Source organism: Lonchura striata, chromosome 2 (assembly GCF_046129695.1).
Source record: "Lonchura striata isolate bLonStr1 chromosome 2, bLonStr1.mat, whole genome shotgun sequence".
NCBI lineage: Eukaryota > Metazoa > Chordata > Aves > Passeriformes > Estrildidae > Lonchura > Lonchura striata.
This window is the reverse complement of record NC_134604.1, coordinates 37486255-37509576: the sequence shown is the minus strand read 5'-3', so window position 1 is coordinate 37509576 and position 23322 is coordinate 37486255. Positions and strand designations below refer to the sequence as shown.

General features: G+C 38.9%; 1 protein-coding gene across 1 annotated transcript in view; it reads left to right on the top strand.

Moving 5' to 3' along the window:
* Positions 1-23322, top strand: part of NOX4 (NADPH oxidase 4) — a 97737-nt gene that overhangs the window by 21038 nt on the left and 53377 nt on the right. Inside the window, exons 9-12 of the mRNA XM_021545015.3 lie at positions 3218-3446; positions 5451-5615; positions 5746-5808; positions 18624-18684. Coding sequence (XP_021400690.2) covers positions 3218-3446; positions 5451-5615; positions 5746-5808; positions 18624-18684 — 518 coding nt within the window. The remainder of the gene's footprint in view (positions 1-3217; positions 3447-5450; positions 5616-5745; positions 5809-18623; positions 18685-23322) is intronic.

Below are 23322 nucleotides of genomic sequence, written 5' to 3'. Positions count from 1 at the left end.
CTGTGTGGGTTGGGGGTTGGACTAGGTGGCCTTTAAAGGTTCCTTCCAACCAAAACTATTCTATAATTCTGTGAAAATATGCTCCATTAACATCTCAGAAGTTTCCTTTGTGGATGTAGACACAGAGTGTAGAGAAGGAAAGGTTTATTTGAATGAGGTTTATTTCTCCATGTCATCAAATATCTACTGAAACACAGGGTGCTTAAGTGTGTGACAGTGAGCCCTTCTGATTAAAGTAAATTTGGAAAGGCAATTAGTCCTAGCAGGACCATGGTAGGAATGTGATGTTGAATAAAATATTCTGTTAAAGAAATAATGAGTTTGAAACAATTGAAACTTCTAGACACTATTCCAGTTCTCAGTGAGTTTGTTGGGGTTGTTTGGGGTTATTGTTTGTTTTGGGTGGTTGTTTGGGTTTTTTTGGTTTGGTTGTTTTTTTTTTTCCTTTTTTTTTTTTTTTTTTTTTTTTTTTTCAATGCCATAGCACTTGTTTATAGCTGGGGAAGATGGATCTAACCTGTTCTCCCCATCCTAGGCCAATTATTCTTGACAGGTGTTTGTCAAATTCTTTAAAACATCTGTTGACTGAGATCCTCTAACCTCCCTAGGCAGTCTGTCCAGTGATTGCCTTAGAGGTACTTTTCATGTCCAGTTTAGTTGATCTCCTTCACAGTGTTGTCCTTTGCCCATTGTTTCCTAACCATGTTCCATTTACCAAGTTTGCAAACCGAGACTGCAGTAATACAGCAAGCATTGAACAGGCATATGCTGGTCTACAGCCTCCTTAGAACTGAATTACAAAGGTATTCAGTGTAAATCTAAAAGAACTGAGTGTCAGAAGTGGGAGAGGAATGAGTCATGGAGAGTGGGTGTTAGTTCAACTTTAAGATGCCTAAATGTAGGTCTCTACATGTTTTCTCAGTCCAATGAGTTCTGATAAATACAGCCAATGGAGCCTGAAGGATGCTTCATGTAATTTGCTGTTTCAGAGATCTACATTCAGGTGAGCTGGATTGATTCCTGGCTCCATTAGTGATATTGATAAGATCGATAGAACGTGGCCACAAGTTGCATGAGGGGTGATTTAGATTTGACATTAGAAAAAATTTCTTTGCCAAAGGGTTGTCAGGCACTGGAACAAGCTGTGCAGGGAAGCAATAAAGTCACCATCCCTGAGGGTATTTAAGTGATGTCTAGATGTGGTGCTTAGGGACATGGTTTAGTGATGAACATGGTAGTGCTGGGTTAATGGTTGGACTTCATGATCTTAGAGATCTTTTACAACCTAAATAATTCTGTGATCTCTTTTGAGAATAAAGGATAGATATCCATGTTTAGGTGCCCAAATTACTCCTGTGTAGCATGTTTTAGAGATTTGCAGATGCATAGCCACTTACTGTACAGAGCAAGGCATTTCCCTTGGCTGCACAGGCAGGTAGACTGATGTTTTACCTGTCTTAGGAATAAAGTATTTTCACATTATTGCTGGATTCTAGTTTTGTTTCAAACTGTTGTAGATATGTTCTTCCTTCAGGCAGCCAACCACTTCTCAGCAGTATATAAAGTGATGTGCTTCATCTGTCATATGTTAGTGGTTTGTTTGTTCAGTGCAGAACTCAGCCTTTCTGGCCACTGATCTTGGGTGTGTAAGACTTACTTTTCCTTGGCAGCTTCAGAAATGGGAGTTATTGAGCTGTTGTTAACAGGCAGCTTTGCCATCCCTGTTTGCCTCTCAGTTAGCATGTTTATAATAGGTTAAATAAACTGGAGATCACTGGAGGGGATGCTCATGTATGCAGCTACTCTCGAGGCAATCCTCTTTGGGGATGTGCTGAGAAGAGAGAAGCTGTGGGAGCTGCTGGCAGGCACGCATGCAACGTTGACTGCAAAAGTACTGCACAGGCTTTGGCTTCAGCTAAATCCATGAGGCACCATAATATTTATGTAGCAGGGAACTAGCATAATGCTAGGGATATCTGTCACTTTGCCAATATGTGGTGACCAGCAGTGATGCCAGATGCAAGTGATTGAACAATAAATGCAGGCAGAAGTATGGGTGTAGGTGCAAGGACACTTCCCAAATGATTCTCCCAGGGTCAGATGGAATTTAAGAGTGAGCAAGCTTAACTTCCAAGCTGACATGATTCACTAGACCATGTAGGAAGCTTGTTACTAGCTGTCAGGACTGCATTTTTGTAGGGAAGATTGCCAGTAGCCTGTCAGAGACCATTTAGGTTGGGAATATTGCAGATGTCCTACTTCTCTTTTGAGTTAAGCTCTGTTGCTGCTGCTACTGCTGTGTGGATGTTGAGGAGAGGAGGGGGGAGCACCTGTCCTTATGTTTGATCGTATACTTGAGCTCAGCCTTCATAACAAGGCACTCAGAGGGCATTGTCTTAGTATGCCTCATTTCCCACCCAGCACCATCCTCTACAGGTGCTATTCAGCATTTTTTTTAATATTCTTCCTTGTGTTTTTACTGTCATCAAATCTAGGTTTGGAAACAAGTAGTATTCTGAGGAATTTTATTGCAACTATTATCTGTTCTTCCCTGTTTTCAGTGATTCATTCATGTGCTGAGATATCCCAGAGTGTCTCAGGTTTCCAATTCTTTCTTCAGAGATTCTAACTGCAGCTTCATTTTACTGTAAATTTTACTTAGCTTGAGGAAAAATAAAATAAGGATGGACCTCATAAAATAATTTGCAAGGAAGGTTCCTTGGCTACCATGTAGGACTTTCTTTTTTCCTTCTATTTGTATGCAAACGTGATAAACACCATGTAGTGGGAACATTCCTGCAGTTTATGATTTGGCAACTTAGACTACTTCTGCTACAAGATTGCCTTAAAAACAGGGCTTGCTGACTGTAGGCAGGATGAGTGAAAATAGCCTGTGTGTGATTGAATTGGAAATGCGATTTTTTTTTTTTTTTTCAAGGCCCCCACAATATTTTCTCCATTTCAAGCAGTATTAATCTTGAGGCTATTCAGTGCGGGAGTACCAAGTGAGCTGGAAAAGCTAAACCTTGACTGAAGTGACAGAGGGCTCTATTGTTGCAAAGTTTCAATCTCATTGAAAGTCCTGAAGGCAAACAGAATAAAATTTCTAACAAAAGATGAGGCTTGTGACTGCTTTCTGAAGTCCTCTCCGAATGAAAATAAGTTGTTTGTTATTTACTGTTACTTCACTGTCTTTACTATTTTTATTTTCCTGTAGGGGAGTGCTCAAGTACCAGACCAACTTAGAGGAACACCCTCCTGGTTGCTTTAATCCTAACAAAACGCTCCGACAGAATCTGACTGTGCCAAAGGCTTTTGAAGAGCTGTTTCCTGACTATACCACTGAGCCTTTCCCAGAGGACCTACCAGTACCAGAACCCTTTGTACAAAATAGCTTTATGAGAGTTTGTTCCGAGGAACCCAAGTTCCAGTCGCACTTCCCAGAGGTCTGTATGATCCGACATGTCAGGTATTAAAAGCCATGCCAAGCCTTTCAGTCAGCCATAACCACTAATTATTGCTTTTCCAGACCAGATGTTTTAATACTGGAAAATATTATTAAAACCTTTTGAGGCATTCAAAGATTTGGTGGGGAAAAAACAATCTGTATTTAACCCTGAAGTGCATTACAATGCGGTGCATGGAACAGGGAGGGTAGAAAAATGTCAAGAGATTGGCTGTAATGTTCTTTTTTGAACAACACCATAAGGGGATGTATTGATCCTGCTAAAAATGTGATTTTACAGCATAGCTTTTCAGAGCAAACATTTATATAACATTTCGTAAGGTCCTTTTGTAAGCATTGTGTGGCAGTGGTTAATTGAAATAATCAAGCTCCATTTGTTCTCTTTTTTACCATGCGGATGAAAGTCCTAATACTAATTTCTGGGTTGCAGTTGGTTGTGGTTTGGCTTTTATAGTCTGTTATTTGCAGACAGGCTTGTTTTATATGTGGCATGGGTAAATGAGTATGATGAGAGTGGGGACCGAAAAGCCTTTTCTTTTTCAGTTTTCCATTTTCCTTTTGTTTCCTTATGTTTTGTGGCAGCAGCTTTTTCTTTATCCAAAATTTTCTCTTTTCTTTTGAGAAAAGATGAGCTGTGTTGTGTTGGCAAGTAGCCTGAGGAAGCTTGCAAATATGAGTTCATGAGTCCAAGGCCCACCATTCAAAATGGTCCCATAACAGACCCCACAGGGGTTATTATCATAGTTGTTTTCTGTTGAACATGTGTCCCCCTTACTAGCTGCACTTGGAACCCATTTTTCTATGGAGTATATAATCCTAATGAGAAACAGTTAGTTTTACACTGAATTCCTCCAACAAAGCTCTTTGGATTGGTATTTTGTTGTGGTAATACTCCTGAATTACAAGCATCAGTGTATATTTGGCTCCATATGACCCACAGTGCAGCAAGGAGCCCTTCTTAAGGGCTTAATATGCCTGCTTTAGAGCCATTAGTGGGGCAGGAGTCATGGAAAGAAATGGCCACTCAGTGTTCTCCTGACAGCTTTGAAACACTATTTAGGAGTTTTTTGGATTTGGAAATATTGTGATACCAAGTTTAAATTAAGAAAAAAAAAAACAAAACAAAAACTGTGAGCTACTAAAACTTGTAGGTCTTTTTTGTTGAAACTAAATGCTCTGTTAGTTGCAAGAGATGTTGATGTGTAATGTCAGAAATTGAGAAGGGAGGGAAGATGGATGAGGGCTGAGGGGCACTTCAGTGCCAGAGCTTGAATGACTGAACAGATGTGGAATTAGTAGATAAGTCTGCTATAAGCTATTGGTAATTGACTCTTAGGAAAGGGTTTAGCTGAGCAGCTGCAAATGTCTCCACCTGGAGTAGTCACCTAGGACTCCCCATATCATCAGTGCAGAGAAATGGGTATTTCTAGGGCATTTTCTGTGTAGCATATACATCTTCCTTGGGAGCAAATGGATTGTGATTCGGAAGTGCCCATTTCTCTCTGTTGTCTATGATTTTACATTAGTTTAATATCAACATAATTTCTTTAGCAGAAGAAGACAGATTTCTTTGGTTTTTACTTGAATATGAGATGACTATAAGAAGATAATAGTTTCATAATACTGGAAGTCAGAGAGCATTTTTCCATACATGTTAACCAATTGTATAGTACTCTGGTCTGTGTAGGTTTCTTTCATTGCTGAAACCAACTGCTATCTAACTACATCAAACCAGAATAACATGGTAGCAAATGACATCGTTAGCATTTTTTTTCTGATGAGTTTTATGATTGAAACTGCTGGTGCTTGTGGGTGATGCTGCTGGTTAGATTGATTAAGGCTTCTGAACATTCTTGGGTTTCTGCATGTAGAGAGGCGTGGATGTTAGATGTGAAGTGAGATCCTGAAAGCACTCATGTAGTTCTGAAAATAGGAGACAGAAAGCTAAAAGTCTTTGAGGTACAATATTTTTGTTCTCCCTTAGACCTGGTTCTGGATTTCGGGACCTCTGTGCCTGTACTGTGTGGAGCGGCTGTACCGCTACATCCGCAGCAACAAACCAGTCACAATCACCTCAGTAATCAGCCACCCCTCCAATGTCCTTGAAGTCAGGATGGTGAAAGATGACTTTGAAGCAAGGCCTGGTCAGGTGAGTTAATGTGGCCCTGAAAAACCACTTTGCTTTCATGAAACATTATCTGTAGGGATGACTATCACTTTATAAGTACTAGCCCATCACTGAATGTTTTGAACGTATCCTTTCTACCATTTCATTTCAGTATGTTATTCTCCACTGTCCAAGAGTGTCTGCCCTGGAAAGCCATCCATTCACTCTTACAATGGTAAGAAATAGTGTTATTTTCTGTACTTTCTCTTCTGTTTATATTTGGTAGGAAAATGGTTTTTTTTTTCTCTCAAGGTGACAATTCTCTCCAGCAGAGCTCATGTTTCATTCATGAGGGTACCAATGAATATGAAATGGCATGATTATTAAGTGTGACAGTACTCAGTACATATTTAATTCTCTCCACTGTTGAGAAAAAGATAATGGGAACTTTTTCAAAGTCTTCCATAAGTGAAAACCAATAATAAATAAATCCATTAAAAATCCATAAATAAATCAACAAAATCTATGTGATTTTGAAAATTCTTTTATAAAAGAAGTTTCAGCCATATTTCTAGATCTTAATATAGAAGGGGCACAAATTGTTATGAACTTTTACCTCCTTTTTCAATGAGAACACATTCTGTGACTGCCTTTTTCAAAGTTAGAAAACCATGAAGTTAAAAAAAAAAAGTTTCTACAATTGTCTTCTGACTTATTTTTATATTAAGAGATATATTGATGACTTAGGATGATGTACCAGTGAGGTCATACGATGTTAGGATTGCTACTTACTCATTTGGTCTAGAACAGGAACTGAAACCTATGGAGACTGGAATAATATGCAGTTGTATTCTCTAGGAGTACATAGTGCAGACACCTGGTAGATTCTGCTAAAAAAATCAAAACAAAAAGCAGAGTATGAGACTGAATATTAGTGACAGCCTTTTCTTTCCAATGGAAGTAAATGCTTTTGGATTGCCTGAATTGGACATTCTTCTTCAAGAAGACCTTGTAGATGAATGTTCATGTGTAATTGCTTTCTTTGGACTGATAACTGATACTTTATTCCTACTGAGTTATAGCTAGTGTTGTGGAGCAATTGAGATGTTTTTATACTTGCTGATATTCTGAGGGCACAGCCAGGTCCAGTTCTTTGGGTTTGTGGGGTCTTTTTTTTTTTATTTTTTAATTTACTTATCTGTATCCTGAGCTAGGAGTCACAGGGGAACCCACACTAGATTCCATCCAAAATCAATTTTGTGCTGTAAATCTAGGAATTAATCTCTTGAGGGAAGGTGCCTCTGTATAGCTTGGTGAAGCATTCATTGCACTTCTGCAAAGTTTTCATGGCTATTCAGTTTACCAGTACAAACCAGAGAAATGTGTTATTTATGTGTTAATGGAAGTAATCACTTTTAAAACTGTCCTCGGTATAATCCACAGATAACTTGATATGGAATGATGAAAAGTTACATGCATATATGAATTTATGCAGAATGGTTTAGTCAGAACTTCTTTACGTCTTTTTATTACATTAGTAATCAGACCATAAATTTCAAGAATTTAATTTTAAGTCTTGGGTAGCTCTTTCCATTCATTTTGCCCTAGTGCAGTTATAGAGCTTGTCTGTACCAGTGGGCACATCTTATTTGAACATTAATCTTAAAATACCATGTTCCTAATTCCTCACTGTCCATCTCAGTCAAAATTAATATGATGGTAATAATTTGATCGTGATTAGTAAATGCACAGTTTGGAAACTGGAACTCTTATTATATAAAGATTTAGTCTTCTTGTATTGGGACACTGCTAAAACAATGGAATTTGTGGTTTTAATTTTTAGAAATAATGTCATAAAAAAAATTGGCTTGGTTGTCAGAGAAGAGACACAGACCTACTGGGTGGAGTCATAAGATGAAGTTGAATTAGATGTCAGATTTCTTGTATGATTTGAGAATTTTGTCCAGTATTTAAAATTGTATAGTATGACAATGCGTGTTATGAAAAAATATTTTTGCACATGAACTTCTAGAGCTAGGAGCTATGGAAAACAGATCTCTTGTTGTGAATTTGAATTTTCTTAGTGAATATAAGTAATTTATATACAGATAATATGCAGTATATTTTCAGTATGTAATTGCAGTTGATAAATTACAGTTTGTATAAGTTTTACAACTATGTATTAAATATCTAACATTAAAACTAGCAATTTCCACTCATGCATAATGTTTTACACTTTTAAGTGTGATAATATCCTTCAGCATAACAGCATATCCTTCAAGATCACACTTATATTCTATTACAAGATACGAAGTTATCACTGAATTGCCAGAAGTGTATTTTCCTACAACATTAACTCAGCTGGAGAGAGGCTGTCATTGGGTAAATGACTTCTACAGCATAATGAGGATTCTAAGTGTCTAGGTCTATGACAATCTTTTTACCCAGCCTAAGCAAGGGACACATTTCCATGTGTCCTTCTAGGTCAGACAATATGGTGTGGCTTGATGTCCTGCTTAGAAAGCCTTTGTGTTGTTTATATATGTTGCTAGCCATGGGTAATACCTGTAGAATGTGTAGGCAAAAGCTTGACTCAGTTGTTTTTCTACTTTCATCTGACCTACTTGCAGTTCCCAAGCACACTGGAACACTACTACTGCTTCTTTTGTTGAATGATCGTAATCCCTGGGTTATTTTTGGTGATGGGGTGAGTGGCTTAGATCCACAGTAAGAAATTCATGAAAGGTGTGCATGGCTTCAGATACTGGAAGTGCACTGCAGCAATGACTTCAGCAGAGCTGCAGGGGAAGACTGCAGTCTTCTTCCTGGCACTGGTATCTTGCTTAGAGTAATAGACTACTTTGGTTGGAAGGGACCTCTAAAGGCCACCTAGGCCAACCCTCACTGCAGTAAGCAGGGACATCTTCAACTAGATCAGGTTGCTCAGAACACCACCCAACTTGGGGATGTTGAATATTTCCAGGAACAGGGCATCTGCCAGCTCTCTGAGCAACCTGTTCCAGTGTGTCACCATCCTCATTGTACAACATTTCTTCCTTACCTCTAGTCTAAATCTACCCTCTTTCAGCTTAAAGCCATTACCCTATGTCCTATTGCAACAGGTCATACTAAAAAGTCTGTCTCCAGGCCCTATGTGATGTTCTGTTCACACTGGTGAAATATGTCACTGTGCCTAGAGCATGCTTAAGAGACAAGAAATGACCATTGCAGGCATTGCACTCTTAAAAGTGGGTAATAATCTTAAGTGGAAAGGAAGGGGTGAATCAGCATGAAGGAGTCGTGGATCTATTTTACTAGTCCCTTCCCTTTTTGAGGTTGTGTAATATTTACAGTTTAGGTCAGTTTCTTACATAACACCAGGGTGGAGGAACACACAGGAGGTTGTGTAAAGACACTGAACTCACTCCCATTCCACTCTGGCAAATCTCCCATGTGTTTTGCTCAGAGCCAGAGGGAGCTCTGAATTGTAACCAAGTGAGCATAAAGAGGCTTTATTCTTTTTGCATCCTGCCTTTGGGTGCTCTACATTGAAAAGGTCCCCTTGAGCCTTCTGTTCTCCAGAAGTGAGAGCTGAACAGTCACAGCTCTCTCAAACTTCGTGGGAGATGTGTTCTAGTCCCATCATTATCTTCATGGCCTTTGTCTGGACTCTCTGCTGTATGTTCTTGTCTCTCTTGTGGTGAAGAATCCAGCACTGGACACAGATCTCAAAGTGTGGCTTCACCAGTGCTGAATAAAGGAGGATCACCTACCTCAACCCTCTAGTAGTTTCACTGAAATTCAGACACTTGGAAATACCAGTTTTCTCTCATGAGCAGTGCAATTTCCATTTCTGGAGTGTTTTTAATGTTTTTTGTTCACTAGTGACTTTGTACTCACTAGAGTGACTCCTTATCATTGGGAAGTCTGGGAAAGGTAATGAAGAGCTGGCCCAGCATTTGGGATTCCTGCATGTGACCTGCTGGACACTTCGAAGTAGTGCATAGTGGGCTATTTACTTCATAGTGTTTTCATTGCTCCATTGTTCTGATTTCAGTTCCGTAAAAAGCTTTCTTTTTAGCATGTTGTTTTTTTCACTGTTTTTTTTACACAACTCTACATATCTGTTACTGTGCTGTGTAAGACAGTGTCACATTTTCAGTCCTGTATACCCTCATGTCCAATCTAATTATTTTAGGTAGGGTATTATTGCGTCTTAGAATTTGAGCAGAACACAGTCAGTTCCAAGTTATTTTCATCTGTAGTGAGGAGAATTATGTTCTGCATATAAATACTTTAGTTGAGTGTATGTAAATGGACAAATTATTTTTGTGTGATTTTCCCTTGATGAACTTGTAAGGAGATTTGTCTTTCAGATCAAATGTGAGATACGGTCTGGAGATCAGACTATCCAGAGAAACATGCTCTGCTTCCTGAGACTGTCATTTCTTTACCCTTTTTGGAGGAAAGTGTGGAAATTGTCTGCTGTGGGATGTAATTTAAATGTAATTGTCTAAATCAATCTTTAGAGACCTTGAAGTCTTTTTTTTTTTTTTTTTTTAACGTTTTGGAGAGTGTTCATTTCTGTCAACATCATTCTGGTTGCTCTTTGTTTTAACCTGTAGGAAGAAGAGACTAAGGTTTGCCGTTTACAGTGGCATTGTTTTTTTTTCATCTCCATCATACATTTTCCCTCTGGTTGAGTTCCCTCTCTTTCCAGACACTTAACTGTTTACTTGCAGTGATTTGCAGTGCAGCAGCATGACTCTATGACTGCATGCTTCCTTTTTTTTTTTTCCCCAAATGAGTGGCCACAAACTCTTGGATATCGAAACACTGATGTCTACTCCCAGCAGCTCATAAAGCTTGGTAACCTTGTTATTTCAGTAGTGTTGATTTTCTTGTGTCAAAGGAAGGTAGGAAACAATTACATCACTTCATTTAGAATTTAGACTGTAACAGACCTCGAAATAAGGACAAGAGTAAGAGCTGAATCCTCCTAAATTTAGTGATGGCTCAGATCTAAGGTTTGATTTGGCAAAATTCTGTTTTGCAACAAACATTCATAATTACAGCATCAAATAATCTGTTATTCTAAAGTTTTGATAGTTTTGGCTGTCACTGGCTGCTGTCATTCCCCTGTTTCTTCCTTGGAGCTAAAGTCTGAATATCCTGAAGTTTTTTTTGTTGCCTTTTCTTTTCCTCAGTTGACACATACCTGTATCTAAAGATACCGCTGTTAATATTTAAACATAGGTATCTTGCATAAACAATTGCTGAGCTTTTTCTGTGTCTGTATAAGACATTCTCTGTATATCCACTGATTAGTAGATTCATGAGATAGAGTTAAAAGGGATAGGTGGCTTGGAAGTGGCACATAAAAAGCAAAAAATCGAAACAAGTCAAACCAAAGATCCCAGCCTTGAGACTTCAGGTCTTTATGAAATACGTGCTTTATTAATAAGGTGGGAGACTGCTTCTTCAGATCCTTTAAAGAGTTTTGGCTCTTCATTCAGTGTCTGGATCCCAGTTCTGGTAAAAGCTAAGCAGTGATCAACTACTGGCAACAAGAGGCTTGAAACATTCTTTGAAACTAGAAATTTTGTCCTGTGTCAGAGTGTGCTCTGACCTCCCCTATTTAAGTGCTGCATTTAATCTGCTTTTAAATCCCATTGAAGCAGAAACTGGAAGAGTCTGGTAATGAAAAGCTCCAAGAAGTTCTGCCCTTTTTCTGGTTCTCCATATTTTTGAGCAGATGGTTAACTGGAAGCAGATCACATCAGGAGGATTTGTAGTGCAACATCTTCCTTCCTTTCCTTCCATATACAGTTCTGTAGGAGTAAGAAAATTCCAGAGGGAGGATGATATTTGTGCATTTTTTAACAAGTCAAAACTGAGTTTTTAGGAGAGGACAAGTTTGCATATGCAGATACTCAAATCCACTCATATCTAAATATTTATTATTACAGAAGAATACTCTCTTGATTAATAACCAGATTGTAGAGTAGTATTGAATCCCAGGCAGAGAAACTTTTAAATCCATTAATCATCTCAGGGTAAATAGGAAAATTACCTGGGAGGTTTCTGAATGTAGACAAGTTATATACTGTACCTAAAATCTCAGGGCTATTACTTAATCATAGATTTTCTACCTTTAGTGTTTAGTTTAGGTTTGATTTTTTTTTTTTTTGGTTTTTGTTTTGTTTTAGATTTTATTCCTTGTTACCTCTGCATCTCTGTAAAAGTCCATTTGGTATCTGGATTTAGACAGGATGGGATTAAAAGGTGGTAGCCCTGACCTGTACATTTTATGTTTTTGGGCCTGATCCCTTGTCAGAAAAATCTCGGCAAATGTTATACTCAGTATAAACAACATGAGAATTAGCACATTAGCATTTGTAAAATACAACCAATATTTTGTGGACCCAGAGTTGTCTTTATCCCTGGATAATCCAGGGTTCATTTAAAATCAGTGAAAATCTTAGCAGTCTAGCAGTGAAATTTTAGCTCTAAGCTTCTTTAAGCCAGAAATTTTGTACTGCGTAAGGAGATGATGGAGAAACATGTGCCCTACACTGTAAACTTAAGATATAAACTATCCACAACAGGAAAAGCCTAGGGGCCAAAATCTGAAATACTTTATAAAAAAATGGAAAAACTGTTGGAAGGTTGCCTGAGTAAAAAGTATGTAAGGACATCAAGAGCTAAGTTCATACTGTCAGATAAATACAATAAAAACAAAATCTAACATGATGACATTCTAATAAGATTTGTTAAATATCTTGTGCAAATAGTTATGAAACTTGTCTTTATGAGATGATTTGCAGAGTGTTTAGGGAAATTTTGAAGTATCTTGCTGGCAAAGTAAAGAAATCCCTAGAGCTTGTCTGCTCTTCATAGAAGTAGAAGAGTGTCTAGCAGCTGTTTGATGAAGAATTTAAGTAAAACAAAAATAGAATAGATTAATATTGCAGATGTCTTTAGTATTTCCTTAGACTTGTTTGTTTGGTTTGGGGATTAACGGTTGTGGGGTCTGTATAAAAACCCTATGTAAACCCTGACTTTTATTTAAACTTTCAAATCTGACTCTTTCAGTGAGAAGGGAACAAAGAAATTGTTACACTCAAGTTCACTAAACCCCAAGTTCTCCTTCAGCAGATACTTTAAACAGGTGACAGATTCCTCTAATCAGCAAGGTTTGAGTTTTTTAATTCGATGAAAGTAAATTTATAGTACATAGTAAGTATGTACTGACTTTAGCAGAGAAATGTGTTTTCTCCCATCAGAGATAGTGTTTTTAGTTTAGCTGTTGTCAGGTTAGGGCAAGGTCAAGGAACTGCAAGAGAACGTCAAAATAATAAAAAAAAACCCCAAAAAAACCAATGTCCCCCCCCCCACAAACAAGCAAACAACAAAAACAAAACCTGAGCACAAGCTTTAAGCATGAATACAGTTAACATGTAGACAAAATATTAGAGGAAATTAAGTGCCTTGCCTCTTGCTGTCTTAAAATGAAGACCATCTGGCTGGTGGGGCTCTCTGCTTTAGCCTGGCAAAATACAGTGTGTGCTGGTAGGGGAGTTCAGAGGGACACAGCGGTTCCTTGAGGTGGTGGTGATGTGTCTGGAAAACTTGATGATCCTTTGGTTCTTTCCATGAGTGTCTCACACCACTGAAAGCCAGTTATCATGAGCCTGAGGTGGCCTATTGTTTTGCATGGGGATGATTGGACCTTCTTGTGCTGTTGAGTTTCCTTGTCCTGTGTTAGCTCTGTGCATTGTTACTTGGCAATGTGTCTGTGTACCCTTGGAGGACTTGGAGAGGCAGCCTTGGGCAGAAGCATTGTTCTTCTGCTTTTTATTCCTTCAGAGACAAAGGCTTTCATTCTGAGCATCTTGAAATGTTGTGATTTGTTTTTTTCCCCCCAAGCCAGCAACTTGAGATGCATAAATTATATAGGCTAAATATTGCTAGGATTGAAACATTTTTATTTTCTCTGCTATAGAGAGTTGGGACTTCATGATCCCTATGGGTTCCTTCCAGCTTGAGCTTTCTATGACTCTGTGATATGTAGTGTGTCTGCTGGGGTGAAAGGGTAGTCAGCAAGTTTTTTGCCTTGGTTCAGCTGCAGAGAGAAAGAAATGCTGATTAGTCTCTAAAAGTGTACCTTTGTAGTGAGTGCATCCATAGCAACAATAGAAGCAGCAGTTGCACTATTACAGACCTGCTAGAAAATAAATGAAGAAATTTCATATTATATGTTCAACAATTTATTTTATGCCATATTGTGTGTGTTATACAAGTATTGGTCTATTTACAATTCTAAGACAACAGGACGTTAAAAATTTGCATTTTCTTGTGGTGCGAGAGTGAAATCAAGGAGCAAGTAGATTTTATAGTCATCTCATAGATTGAGACCTAAAGAAAACAAAGATAATTTTTAACACTGAGAGTAATTTAACAACTGAGATTTCAGGGAGTGAATTAGCAAATGCTGAACTACAGACTCATGGGAATTAGTGGGCGTGGGTTTGTGGTTTGTGTTACAGAGGAAGTCAGACCCCAGATGACCAGAATGACCCTTCTTGGAGCTGCAGCTGCCCATGATGCATCCTGCAGTTTGTTATGGTGTGTTTTTTCCACTAGCTCGACTGCAGGTGTCTGAGGTTGTACAGCAAGGAATATATGGCAGTGGAAAGTGAAAAATGTTTGGGATGTGTTGCTGCAGCTGCTTGCTGGGAGTTGGCTCTACTACGGCAGGGCTCAGGCTGAAGCCATGGGTATTTGAGGCATGGTGGTCTTGCCTTGATCATCCTGGCACCCCTGATACTTAAATCATGCTCCATGGTTAGGATTTCCCCACATTCAAGATGTTATGATGTCTGCCTGTTCATTTAGGATATCTGTATGGCCAAGTCTCTAACAGGAAAAGCTTTTAACCAAAATTGAATCTGTAAAATAACATGAAACAGAAATAAATGGATACATTTAAAAAAAAAATCTCAGAGTGTTTGAGGAAGAGCTGTATTTAACATAACTCCATGTGGTAACTTTTTTTTTCCTCTATAATTTGCTTCTACAGGACTAATTAGTTAAAACAGGGATAGCCCAGTGTTACAGAGTTCACCTCTTATGAGTCAGACTGAAGTCTAGCTACTATTTCTTGGCTACCTTTATATAGCATGCCTGTGTTTGTCATCACTCCTCTCCATTTTCTAATGTCAGAATGAATCATTTTAGGAATGTTTGTGTCAGTTCTGTATGAAACCAGACAAGCTGCAGCTTAGTGAGCTTCCAAGGTTCATATTTTCTTGTCAGTTGGCAAAGTTGAAAACTTTTTATTTCTTTTTTCTCTTTTTTTTTTTTTTCCCTTTTACAGAGGGGAAAAATACATTTATTGTGTTTAGTTCTTTTTTTCTTCTCACTTCTGCCTCTTTTCAGAACCTGCCAAGTCTCTAATGTGTTTACCTTGGTCTGGGTAAGGTCTCATTGAGTCTGCAGCAAGGATGGACTGATGAATTAGGGTTTGCAATGCAGTTGGTTCACCCTGGCAGGCCAGAGCATGGAAACAGGGTCTCTACATTGTTTGCAGTCCCTGCCAGGATATCTGCAAATCCATATTAGGATCATATAATGGCTTTTTACTCAAAGTGAAAGACTTCTTTGAAGGAGTTTCCTTTTATGTAAACAAATCCCACAACGAGCTTTTTAAATCCCCCAATCAGACACTTTGTTCTTCCAGCTGTAGCACAGATCTTCTTTGTAATTTTGGTCACTGTTCAGGCCACCTACTGGAGCATCAAATGCAGAGGTGGTGTTTACTGTGGTGGAGTTTACTTGAGAGCAGTATCTCCACTGGAACTTCTAAGGAGCTTTATTTGCAGAGCCACTGGGGGTTTGTAACTTGGGCATCCCTTTCATCTCCTTTTTTCTGATAACAGCTATTCCTCGGTGTTATTCTGGTGCATGCATTAGCATTTCTGTGATAGTCAGTAATCAGAACTTAACACCTCTCTAAAGAGCCTTCACAGCTCTTATGATAGAGGTATACAAAAGAACTGGAAACATTTAGGAATTAACTTTCTATTTACTTGCTAGCTTGCTGTTATCTCACCCCATTCCCTGCACCCTAGCACCTAAAAAGAAGTGTTTTAAAATACTGAATAGCAATTAATAACATTAAAATAACTTCAGTAGGATTGGCTCATTTCTTGTTCTGGACAGGATTTTAACTGGGAGTAGATAAGCAGTGATGTTAAATATTCTTTAAGCTAGAAGCACAGATGTTAATAGTTTTCAGTTGCTTTGTGCTGGGCTCTCATGTACAGATTTCTCCACTGCTCATTGCTGTGAGCAGATTTTTGTACCAGTATAGAATCATAGACTCACATAGGTTGGAAAAGATCATTAACCCAGCACTGCTATGTCCACCACTAACCCATGTCCCTAAGCCTCAAATCCTGTGGTGAACCACACCACATCTGTCCTTTGAACATTTCCATGGATGGTGACTCCACCACTTCCTCAGACAGCCTGTTCCAATGCTTGACCATTGTTTTGGTAAAGAAATTTTTTCCTAACACTCCATCTAAATCTCATGTGGTGCAACTTGGGCCCATTATAGTGGGGTATAAATTATAACTGCTATGATCTAACAGTAATTAGTTTAGTTTGCATTAGTTTGCATTCACATAAAAGCAAGGCAGAGGACAACAGAGAACCATGATCAAAATATAAAGGTGTTAAATAAAATATATATCAAATATGTGTTAATCTAGTAGTGTATTATAAATTAGTTAAACTATTCAGTTTATCTTGGTGTAGAGATAGATAGTAGAGCTTAGGTTACTGGTGAATGTAATTAATTTAGTGGTTTTAGTTATTGGTAGACAGACATCTCCCCAAGGCTTTTCTTCTATGGGTTGCCCAGGTACATTCCCGTATTGACCCCTCTTTGAATGTCAGGCTGTCCAATCCTCTCACTGCTTTGGAGGTCCTTTGCTGTATCACCTACATTCTTTCTCTCTTTTAAACTGGGGGAAATTCACTCCATGTAGCCCAGATGGGCTTGTTTCTTCTGGTAGGATTTAGCAGCACAAGGGGATTTTTCCATAACTATAAGGATGTCTCATAACTAATTATAAGTGCCAAAATAGTTTTCCTAAAGTCTAAAGAGAAATAAATCTCACTTTTATTGGATAATTTTTTCAGGGTAGTGCAGAAAAGAGTTAGCCATAGGGGTGATGTAAAGTATAACAGATTTGAACCTATTCTGGCAGGAGACAAGGGGTATTCTGCCATTAACTTCCTGGAAGCAGGGAATAACAATTTTGTAGAAGACATGCTGAACTGAGACCGTGGATAGTTGGACTAAGAAAATCAGTCCACCTCCTGTGAAACAGAGAGCCCTGAGGTAGCTCAGAGTGAGAAATCCTACAGAAGCCTCTGGAACAGACCTTTCTGCTGCCAGTATACATCTTCTCACCTAAGAGAGTGCTTACTTGCTTTTATATGGAGAATTGGTCTTGATATTTTTGATGAAAGATACTGCAATGAGACCTAGCAAACACTGGCCTCATTGTGTATTTGTCTGCATCATTCCCTTGATGCTGCTTTTCTTTGGAGACTAAGACTTGCTGAAATAATTGGGACTGTGGGTTTCTGTACTTCATTTTAACAGGAAAACCTGGAAGATAATAAGGAGTTACATAAGTCTATATAGTAATCAGTAGTTGTAAAAGGAGTGCTCTTCCCCCTCAGGAAAATGGAGTGATGAGCTGGGACTTTGTATTCCCTGTTTAGATTTTCCAAGATGTAAATAATACTAACCTTTTGCCTGTGTCTGCTGCTAAATACAGAACTGAAAGAAACTGATTCTCAGCCCTGTGATCAGTGATTTTACACTGCCCAGAACCAATTATCTTGGGAACACTTATGGCAAAGGTCCAGAAAAGAGGCAAGAAATGTCTTCTTAAGTGTGGTGCATGAGTATTTGGTGCATGGATTCTCTACCTGGGCCCATTTTATTTATAATATAGATGTGTTCCTTGAATTTAAGCCCTTCCTTCAAACTCCTATTTGTCCTTAGTAGTAGGGAAAAAAAAAATAAATAAAAGAAAAGGGGCAGAACATTGTCTGTTGGGTATTGGTTTTATGATAGAGCTTGGATTGATCATTAACAGGTTCTAAGAAAGGCATCAAAACTCAGGAATAATATCTCTTATGAAAAAGAAACCAATGGTGTTGATTTATAGAAGGAAACTGAAGAATCTTTTCTTGAGTAATGTTGCTTGTCCTGTTTATGTGTGCATAATTTGGTGTACCTGCAAAAGTTGTCCAAACAGTGCATTTGAAATGTCCTTGTAGCTAGCCAGGAATGAAAGTGAGGGGGTCTTTAGTCCTTAACTGGAGGTTTTTAAATACCATGGTGTGGATAAGATTGTGATAACATTTGATAGTCACAATAAATAGCCCTAAAGTGAGGGCATATGTATAGAGTGAGAGAATGGTGGCTGCAATGTGATTTTTATGATATATCATGGAATCTGGTGCTTTTCCTTTGCAAACTGTAAGGTCTTGTGAATTGCTTCCAGTTTCCATTTAGAAGAAAGCATCAGTTGTATGAGAATGGTCAGCTTGACTGTGAGCCTTGACATTCAAGAATCAAAAGTCTTTCAAATGCCGTAAGAATGATGGGCAGCTCCTTATTTTTAATGATGTGTCAGTAGTAGGAGTAGTTCTATTCTGTTGTTGGTATTCTTGCTGAGTACTGCTTAGTGACTTCTCTGTTCCAAATCACACCCCCAGGCAAGCATCCAGACTCCTCTGTGACCAGAAGAAAGGGTTAAGTCTGAAAGGATACAAGGCATGCTTGGCTTCCCCAGCTGTGTTGATGATAGACTTGCTTCTTTAAGGGTACAGCTGCTGGTGTGACTGTTTAGGAATGGCCTATTTACATCAGGTTCTGTCTTAACAACTGTACTTTGAATGCATTTTGTTACTTTTTTTTTGTTGCTTAGAAGTGGTGCTTAATATATTTAATATTTTTAGTGCCCTACAGATACCAAAGCAACGTTTGGGGTCCACCTAAAAGTAGTAGGAGACTGGACAGGTATGTAGAAACACAATTCCTTTTCAGAGGCAAATGCCTTTACTTGAACTGTTCTCACTTTCTGGCTTCAGCACAATTGTTCCTTGACTGTGGTGTATTCTTACTAGAGATTGTTCATGCTTGTTTTCTCCAAGTTATTTTTATTACATTCTCAATGCAATCCCTGCTTTATTCAGATGTACTATTTCTTCAAATAACATGTTTTTCCAACTACTAACTGATCTTCTGATTGCACTGTAATAATTTTCAGCGTTCCTCCATTTTTGCCTCTTTTTCTTGGTTTGGGTAGCCTGCTACCCCTGTGCAGTGCAGTGCCTCTGTACATAGTAGTGTCTGCAGAAATGCTGAAATGTGCAGCTCCCAGATAAGCGGATTTTGGTGCCAGCAGTTTGGATGGCAGCCAGGTTAATTAACGCCTGTGGTACACTGTGATTACAGGTTTGCTTTCATGTTCTTCCATGCTCTTCCATTGCTCTTTGAATGTCGTCCAGATCAGGGGTGTAAGCCAGAATTCCCTGCAGAGGAGTAGGGCAATTTGGTGCTCCCTGTGACAGTTGTATACTCAAGTGATAGTTGTCCTTATTCTGTAGTGTCTGACTTTGTTCTTGCTCAGCATAGCATTTCCTTGTAAGGAAGACAGATACACAGCAGGGTCTGGTTCATTTCTTATGAAGAAATGTTCTCCATGTTAATTTATATCAGCTTGTGTGTTTGTGGAATTGAGTCAAATGAGCTTGTCACCCTAAAAGGGATTAGACCAATGCAGAGATAATAACTCTATGCATATTTGTTCAACTTTCTAGTCTGGCTACATGCTTGCCTCTGCAAGACTTCAGTAGGCAAAGGCTGGGAGGGCAATGCCATAGGCTCATGTGTTCCATAATCCCCCCTGATTTTCTCTCCTTGCTTGAAGTGTTGGCCAGACAGGGGCAGGTTAGCCTCTGGTCTGCCTCAGAATGACTCTTTGTTGATGAGCATCATTCCGGCATGGGAGGTGACAGAAGGCTCTTTGGAAAAGTGGAATGGAGAGGTACTAGCTAAATGATTTTTCCAAAATAAGTGGCATCTTTATAGTTTTCTGATTACCTCTGTGGTGTGAATTGCTCTATTTTAGCATTTCTACATTATTCTCCCATGTCAGCATCTATAGTTGCACTGAAAGGAAGGTCTGCCTAGGCTGGACTGTGTGATATTCAGGACACTGTCACATTACAGAGACCATTTGTTGTAGCAGTTTTGCTAAGCAGAGATATCTCTCCCAGTGTCAAATGTGCTGTTGAGATGCAAGCCATTTACCCAGCCCTTGGTGCTGCATCAGTACCATGGAGCCCTGTTCTCACTCATTCCCTTAAGTCCTGTGACAATTAATAGTCTCTAATCTGCTGACTGTTTGAGGAAGGATTATTATATTTGCCACGTTCCTTATTATCTTTCTTAAGCATGCTCTAAAGGCTGCTTCTGCAGACAGGATATTAGACTGGAGGAGGTTTTATGAGACATACTGTCATTTCATCTCTTTTCATGACCTATTCTCTCAGCCTTTATCCTATTTATTAAAATTGTCTTTTGTATCACCATCTCCCATTCCTGACAGTTTATACCTGACACCAAAGAGACTTGATGATTTATTCAGAGAACTCAATTATAAGCCTAAATTAAAAGAATGCAAGAGAGGTGCAGATATGCCATAAAATGCAGAGAAAGACTGGTTAGTTGAAGTATTTCTCCTCTGGATGACTCCAACTTCTTTAGCTGCCTGCATCTGGGAGATGTGGTGAAGGAACATTTCCTGCCACTAGCTGTAAAGACAGGAGAGGGAGTACAGATTGCTGGCCAATCTGTGCTGGCCAAGCCAATTCTGAAAGTTGTTTTGGGTCAAGTAATTTAACAATGTTTCTGACTGATACTTCGAAAATGTAGTAGAATTCCTTGTTTTGTAGGTTGGGAAAGCAACTCTATGTCAAAAGAAAAGGGGTAATAGTATTTTCAACTCCTGATGAGAAGCTGCTGTTGATGGGAAGTGATTTATTTGCCCATATCCCAGTATATGCAATTTTAGATTTCAAATAAAATAAGCTGAAAGAATCAGCTTTCGGAAAATCCAGTCATTTTAGAAATAATGCTTTGCATAAGAGCTGCTACTTAGTAGATTTTCAGACAGTACTGTTATTTGTTTTTTAAAATCAATTATTTAAATAATGGAAAATGTAGGACAGAAAAAGTAGGTAAGAGAGGAAGAAGCTACAGTAGCTCAGCACCTACTACAGCTCAGTAGCTCTGAGACCTTTGCAAACCAACTGGTAATCTAGACCCTCTATTTCATGCTCCATTCAAACAAAATGGTGCTGTCTGAACTTAGAACAGTTGAGAATTTGCCCCCCTCAGAACGCAGATTTGGATAAAACCACAAATTTCCTTTCTGTTATATAAGCATCCATATCCTTTTCCAATGCAAATCTGAGATCTCCTATTTCTTATCCATGTTGTGCTGGTATTAATAACTCTATAGTGCTTAACTTTCACATTCATCACAGAAAAGAGATACACAGACACTGGTATTGCTGTCATGTGCCCTCAGATGCCTTTGGAGCACACATTTTCTTCTGAAATGATTCCCATAGCTCCCTTTGTAGACCTCTGACCTGTTTATATGTGTAGTTTAGAATAAGACAAGCTGGGCCCCAAGCATGCCTTTTTCTCTTCATTAATTGTAAAGAGTATATCTATCTCACTGCCTCAGAGGTAGGTAGTTTAGTTCATTGGCAATTGGTTGTGATTTTTCCCATGTAAACGTTTCTAATTTGATTTTTCATTCCATCTTTTGCCATGTGTCATGGGTATTGTGAACAGGGGAGCAGTTATCATAGATCTTCCTAAAAATGGGTTTGTGATTATGCAATTGCTGTCCTTGTGCTGATGTGTGACTGCTTAAGTCAGCACCTATTGTGTTAACAGAACATTCCATACCTCTGAAAAACCTGTGGCTGTGGAACAGGGCTTAGCTGGACAGTCAGGACTTGGGTGCCCAAGTTAGGATGTGTTTACAGTGGATGATCTGTGGTGATTGCACATGTGCAGGTTGGTTTAGCCCTGTGGTACAGAGCTGAGTCAGCCTGTCTTCCTCTGTGGCTTCCTCAAGCTGAGCTGGTGGGTGTTTAAACCCTGCAGTAAATCGAGGGTCCTGCTGTGGCTCATGCATAAGTCAGAGCTGTGAGATGCATAGATGAGCTAAAAAGCTGATCTAGTTACTGGTCATCCCCTCTAAATACCTGTTTTGTTCTGCTTCTCTTAGTACTTGTTGTCACCTATTTTTCCTTTAGCTTAGAAGTACTTGTTGGCTTAGTATTTACAACAAAATTTTTTCAAGGTATTTTTTGTCCCACTTACTGTCTGGTTTGTCCTCAGCATTGTCATCTATCAGCCTTATGTCTCTTCTGCCCTTGCTGCTGCCTCAAGTACTACTGCTTGTTTAGTTTGAAAGCTGACATTTCATCTGGCACCTCTGGAGGGAAAAAGAGAGGCCATGGGCCATGCCTTGTCTCCAACAACTTGACAGCAGTGAAAAAAGACATGGCAGTGTATCAAGACAATGTGTCTCATTCACTAGACAAACTTGAGGGTGTGAGACAGAAAGTGATATTGATGATGCAGGAATAACAGGCTTCAGAAGCCATGCAGCTTGTTTTTGTGGAAAACAAATACACAGCACTCAGAGGTGTTGAGGTGATCTGCATGCCTTGAGGCAGTGAAACATTGCTGTTATGTTGCAGTGTGTTGGTGGAACAAATTGATGTGGCACCGTGTTTAGAACACTGATGCTGTTCTGCAGTAATTTGTATAATTTTTATCTAGTAGTGACATCATCCTGCTGTGTAGTTGTGTATGTTCCTAGAGACATTTTCAAGGCTTGTTCTGAGCACTGTGATATTTATTGTGGGTATGCCATAAGAGCACTTGAATACCACCCATTAAATCTGAGAGTTCTGTCCCATAGATTACTAAACGTCATAGCAGCAGGAGGTGGTGATATGTGCAGGAACTGTCCAGATAGAGCCAGAACAGACAGATTATGTAGTACTGATGTGCTTCCCCCTAATAAACTCCAGATCTCATCAGAAAATATATATATTTGCTTCATTTTTTTTTTTTCTGCTACAGATGAGGTTATGCTTGCTAACTGAGTCATTCAGGATTCAGGCGACCTTATTTGGAATCATGGCATGATGGGAATTTCTGTCACATATTGTCACAGTACTTTTTTCTGGAAGGTCCAGCTTTGGAGCAGGAATTTTCAGGAGGGAAAAACAAACCAACCATTTTTCAGTTAAAAACAACAATTTTCCAGAGCATGGCAAATGAATGGAAGCATGGATCTTATTTAACTCCCTATGGAGTAAGACCTGAGAGAGCAAACAGTACACACCCCAAATTACTTGCTTTTAAACAGAAAAACAACAACAACAACAAAAAAAAAAAAAGTAAGGCAGCTGTTTGGGATTTTGGAGCCTGACTAAGGATTTTTCTCATGTTGACCAGAAGAAGAAAATGACATACCTTTTAAGTGCCTCTGAAGGAAGAATGATCTGAACATTCTGGTCTGGGAGAATTTGTCAGGAGTATCGCCATGACTGTGTTAAG